The 6,271-nt window shown below is 30.7% G+C and overlaps 1 protein-coding gene across 1 annotated transcript in view; it reads right to left on the bottom strand.

The window, feature by feature from the left end:
* Positions 1-1,415: 1,415 nt before the first annotated feature.
* The window catches only part of LOC106458727 (cardioacceleratory peptide receptor-like), a 31,191-nt gene continuing 26,335 nt past the window's right edge, over positions 1,416-6,271 (bottom strand). The window contains exon 8 of the mRNA XM_022385304.1: positions 1,416-5,926. Coding sequence (XP_022241012.1) covers positions 5,653-5,926 — 274 coding nt within the window. The 3' untranslated portion in view covers positions 1,416-5,652. The remainder of the gene's footprint in view (positions 5,927-6,271) is intronic.

Here is a 6,271-nt window from a genome sequence, read left to right as displayed (position 1 = left end):
CTGTTCATTTTAGCCATACATTAATAAGTATTTCTCTCTCTTTGATACGACATACATTTCCTAGTTTTGTTTCTAGATCACCAAAAACTAGGCAAAAGTCGGGTTTAATGTGTTAACTAGATAATTTAAATCTTTAACCCTATCTCACGGAAGAAGTGTAGGAGAAAACATCACACGTTATTCAAATTGTATCAGAAGACATCGACAATGAACTGTAATGTAAAACTGATTTCGAGGACCCCCAATTTAATACTGTATTTGACATTTGAATTAATTATTCACATTTTCAAGTTCTAAATCATCTCATGTAAGAATGAGAGAACTTATAAAAGATTAATTTGAATAAAATCAATAAAAGGTAATTATCTTTTCTTACTAGTTAATCACTATTAAGGCCAGAGAAACTGCAATTATGAAAAATTCTGATAACGACGATTACTTAGGAGAAAAATAGTTTTTATTGATTTAGAAAATTTATGTTTGCGAAATAAAAAAGTAAAAGTTCAATCCATGACCTACTTACTAAATGATATCAGCTTCTCGTAAGTACAGTGAATTTCTTGTTTTCATAGTGACAGAGCCATGTTTTGTTTTGCTTTTGATAGTTAGAAGTGATCTTATAAAGACGTTTTGATACGATTAAAGTTTAAGTTTACTATGGTATTGACAAAATTAGAACCTTTGTTTTTTCTTTATTGTTCTGAATTTAAAAACTTCATGAAAATTAAAGATTATTTCGGTTAATTTTATAGAAATCTATCTATATCATTGTTTGACTTCGAAAAATGAAAATATAAATTAAAGTCAGTTTGACAGCCTTTTCTGTGATAGTTTTATAGGAGTCACAATACTTGTTTGTTTGTTTTAGAATTTCTGTGCACAGCTACACAAAGGGCTATATGCGTATAACCATCTGTGACATTGAACTGAGAAACTAGACCGAAAGAAGCTGGTCAACAGCACCCACTGGACAGTTATTATTTGACCGAATAATAGCATTTGACCGTCATTCCTAAAGTGTTCCCCAAAGTGCAGAATACGGGTTCAGAGCAAAGACATGTTAACCATTGGACCTTTTTGGGCTCGAGAATATTTATATTACACTCTGAAATTTTCTAGAGAAAGAATAATTTTACATTTCAAAACTCAAACTTAAAGTTGAAATTACACGAGATAAAAATAGTGACAAACAATAAGTAAACGTTAATGTTTTATTTCACAATATAAAATACATCAGTAATATATAACTGCTTCTGCAATATTTAGTTCCATTTAAGACAAAATTTTAGAATTTTTTACTGGAAACAAATATATATATATATATATATATCTGAAGCAACTTTATGATAAGTATTCATGAAGATATAATGGAAAAACAGAGGTTAAAAAAGTTATAAGCATGTGAATTAGCCAGTGTAACAAGGAAATAAAATAATGCAAAAATATACATAAAATATAAAAACCGGTATAAGCATGTGCATTAGCCTGCATAATTAGGAAATAAGATAATGTAAAAATATACAAACCGGTGTAAACAACAAAAATATATCATATTTTATAGAAATATAGTACACATTTAATTTTAAAAAGTGCTTCATTACGTTGCAGCCCAAATAATTAAAGTATAAAGATAATAAAAAATATACCACTATGCAGGACTGAGGAGAATACGTGAAAATCTCGAATCTGTTCTCCTAATCCTTATGCTAATATTTTGTTCCGAAACTGTGGTTTAATATGTTTGTTTGTCTTCGAGCAATGCCACTTTGGGCTATCTGCTGTGTCCAGCGCAAACCGAACCCCGTATTTTAGCGTTGTAAGTGGAATTACCGCTGTTCCACCGGGGGACGGTTTATTTTTATACGACATACAAAATATCATGTATCTTATTATGTTTCAATGAACATCTTTTATTATTTGAGTTTCGAATGTTCACGTTTTATCTTTCTCGAGAAAAATGATTTATTTTCATAACGTTTTTGTTTTATATAGACATAAAAAAAATTGTAAACCAACATGAAAACTTTTGTAGTATCGCAAAATAAGGAAAGTTGATCAACCTTTTTTAAAAGCAGCTGCTTTACTTTGAATATACTGTTTAATGAAATTCAACCAATAATTCCATTTGCCTACACTGAGACTTTAAAAATGGTAGATTTTTTTCACTTAATAACAGAGTTTTTATTTTTGATATTTATTAGGATTAAAAGTCATTACAGTTTAATATTATCTTAGTTTGAAATTTACAAGATACGTGAACCATTAAGAATATTTCTAAAATACATTAAAACACAAAATCCAAAAACTACAAACACGTATGTACAACAATATAAGACAAAATCCAAAAATGACAAACATATACTGTATATGTATAACAATATATGACAAAGAGCATATAGAAATATGTGTTCTTCATCTTCGCCAAAACAATAAGAACAAATCAATATAATTAGGCTAAAGACCTAGCGTGTCTTGAAAAGCTATCTATATGATGATTTAAGTCAGCTTCGAAGAAGAAATAAACATATAAGCATCATTAGTTGAGTTTGGATGTGGGAGGGGTGGGGAATAAAAAGGAATAAAATATAACTTTTGACGAATATAGTTGTAATTAATAGTGAAATAATATATTCCTCTTATTTGATAAAGCAAGAGTGAGGTTATAAAACCTGCTCGACTCCTTTTACAGATTTGTTTACTTGTCGAGTGTATAGTAATTTTTTTAATTATTGCAGAGTAAACTAAGTAAAATAAAAATAAACAAATCTAAGCTTGTTCCAGATTATGTTTTAACGTCCAAAATTAACAACTGTTAATAAGGAGAAGCAAATGGATGTAGATGTGGGGTGCAAGAGGTCATGCTGACTAGCCCGTGATGGTAAAATATCAGATGTAAGGGTCAAATATAAGTTAGTTTTATATAAGTAACACTCAGAAGAAGCCAATCTATAATTTAAATATTATAATTTTGTAATATAAAATACAACAAAAAAATAGTTTTTTTCTGTGTGATATCCAAAAAAAAAGCTTTTTATGTAGCAGTTGCATACAATCCAAACAATCACGAATCTTGAAAACATGAACAAACAATCAGTAGCACTATATTTATGTAATTACCCGATAATAAACAATAATAATTCCAATACATTTCACATAAAAGTCTTACGTACATAACTTACATAAACATTATCTGAAATTGAAGACATCCTCTGTAGTTTTTGTTTGTTGTTTCGGATATTCGCGCAAAGCCTCACAGTCCTAGCCGTCCATAGTTTGGTACTAATAGACTTGAGGGAAGGCAGCTAGTCAATAGCACCCACCGTCAATTCTTGGGCTGCTGTAATCGAATAATGGGAATTTACTGTCGCTCTTATAACACACCCAATGCTCCGAAGTGCAGCACCGGAAAGCGAACAACAAATTATCGGATTCATAATCCGGCATGCTAACCACCAGGCCACACTTGGCCTTCTTCTGTAGAATACACTAAATAGATGTCATTAGAAGACTACGTACAACGGTTCTGTATATAGGTGTTAAATATATATATATTTTTCACCAGAGATATTACGCAAGTTTCGCATATCCCAAAATATGAGAACTGTACAAATAGAAAACTAACAAATCCTTAAAATTTCTACAGTTTAGAGTGAGCTAAACATGGTTAAAGAAAAAAATTAACGAATCGAGAAAGCGAACTTTACAAAAAAAAAGAAGGAAATCCTAGTTTATTGAACAAAAAGATAACAATTCAAGTCTCCTTTTTAAATAATCGAAAGAAAAGATATTGTAGTAACATTACTGAATTGTAATGTTTCGAAAATCAAGAGGTTCTGATGTCTATTTGCGTCTTCGGAATCATTTCGTGTAAAAAATAGCGATTATGAAAACGAATATTCGTTAAATTCTGGTTCGTTTTGTATGATCTTCCTGCATATCTTACGTGTTAACCGTATCTTGTAACTGAATGATAATCGCTTTTGATAAGAAATTTGTCTTTCAGTCTTTGCACGATAGCCCAAGTAAATGTGTTGCATGTTTACTTAACACTGCTAGGTAATAATAACATAGCCTTTGTCTACTGGCTAAACGTAATGATTGCAAATTATTTGGGCTGTTGTTAATAAGAGCTTTCTCTTTCCATAACTACCATAATAAAAAGGGAGTTTCATTAGAACATGTACAAACTCTACTTCCTCATTATTTGTTTGATCTCATTGACTCAGATCAAAAATATATATTATATTTTAGTGAAAACTAGTCCTTTTCGTAGCTTTGTTTATATGTTTGTTTGTTTATGTTTAAGCGTAAATCCACACAATGCATTCAGCCTTTTCCCATTGAGGAGGGGGAATCGAACCCAGATTTTTATAGTTATAATCCCATAAAGCTTATTTCGGAGTCACCAGGCGGACATAAGTATGAACTAATCTTTGAGATGATAAGACGCTATAACTTGCTATCTTTGAAACTAAAAATGTAATAAACGATTTAAAAAACAACAACAACTTTAATTTAAAGCGGAGATGATGATTATGTCACAAATTCAATTTGGTTATCCAATTTATTACTCCACAACAATTCACATAGTGTTTGTAACAGCTTCACGAAGCGGAAAACGAAGTCTAGTAATGAACGATACAACCACAGAGGTAGTCCACTTATCAAGCAAAATCTTCTTAGCTTGAATAATAACTTCTGCTTGTTAATCTTGTTTTAATAGTTCCCGCTAGCTACATAGATATTTTTACTAATGCTTTTAGTGTGGGTTTACATTATACCCAAGTTCACTCGTTGGTTTTTATAACCTCTCTCCACTTCGAGTTTTAACATTACCCTTGGAAATGTTTACCGGAATACATAAGCTTTTGGTTAACACTCAACTGATTATTTGTAATTATATCTTTCTATTTTGTTGCAGTAATTTGCTGAAAATAAAATGTGTATATTGCGAAACGTTCAATAAATATGTTGTTATTCATTACGTCTGTGATTGTATTGCTTACTATCCGACATTGTGTCTGTGTTTTAAACAACATACCGTATTAACAGTACTTTAAAAATTCTAGTACGTGATAATAGTAGTTATGTATATATACCATTGTAATATCATGTTCATTGTTAACACGCATCTAATGGATTAAAATATTTACAGGACTAACTGCAGGTCGAAAAATATTTCACGAAAAAAATGTATACTCATACATGTACATATTGTGTTACCTTACAATTCAATTACTAAGACAATAAGCACAAAAACAAAAAAAAAAGGAACGCACTAGTCTCATGGCGTACGAATACATTCTGAACTTAGTGAAGACGACAAGCAAATCTTATAATTGTTTTTATTTTCATTTGTTAGTCTGACAGTATGGTATTAAAAACTAATTACCACTCTCGCAGTATTTGTTTACTTCAGCTCACAATTTATTCTTGTTATTCTACTTAGCGTTATGTATCAAGTTTGAAATGTAGTTTAAGCAAACGCGTAACACACTATTTTATGGAAAACTTAAATGTTTGATTAGGAATAAGGTGCAAACTACAACATAAAAACATAGGCCACCACTTTATGACAAAAGCCCACTCGACATTTCATTAACAGAACTAGACGCCTAACAGTAAGATAAATACAGTAACATGTTGAAGATATTAGACATTTGAACAAGTTTGGTTTTGACTAGTTCTTAAGAAGCTAGTTCTTGTTCCATTCTTGTCCACTATGTGTCGCTTAAGTGTAACGTTATTAGATGGGTTACATTTGAGTGAAAATTGAGAGGCAGAATATCGTCTGGATGACTTGGTTAACGACTCTGTCATGGTGTTTTCCGATGTTCGGTAAAATGTCGTGTCTCGTAGAGGGCGCTGCATCGATGGGAAGCAGACACAGATGTTTCTTGCAAGCCAGTTGCAGAATGGTAATTTTCTGTAATAAATTAATCTATATATATAAAATACGAAGTTTGTTTATTTGTTTATTATGTTCGCTATAGGAAACCAAACGGTTGAACTTACAAATTTTAAACTAACTTCATAATAACCAGTTTTTTACAAGAAATTTAATGGTACTATTTATTTTGTATTAGGTGTTGTATTTAATGACGAAATTGACAATTGATGATTATTGCGCCATTTTTTGTAATAAACATACAAACATAAGCACGATTTGCACATAGAAAGCGTTTCTTTAAATAGTGCTAAGTGGTTTCATAAGTGATTTTGTAACTTTGTGAATTGCAAATTATTGTTTAGTGATACAGGTGATTATGCC

The sequence above is a fragment of the Limulus polyphemus genome, unplaced genomic scaffold, assembly GCF_000517525.1.
Source record: "Limulus polyphemus unplaced genomic scaffold, Limulus_polyphemus-2.1.2 Scaffold24, whole genome shotgun sequence".
Classification (NCBI taxonomy): Eukaryota; Metazoa; Arthropoda; class Merostomata; order Xiphosura; family Limulidae; genus Limulus; species Limulus polyphemus.
The sequence above is the reverse complement of the archived record's forward strand: the minus strand, read 5'-3'. Positions and strand labels throughout refer to the sequence as shown.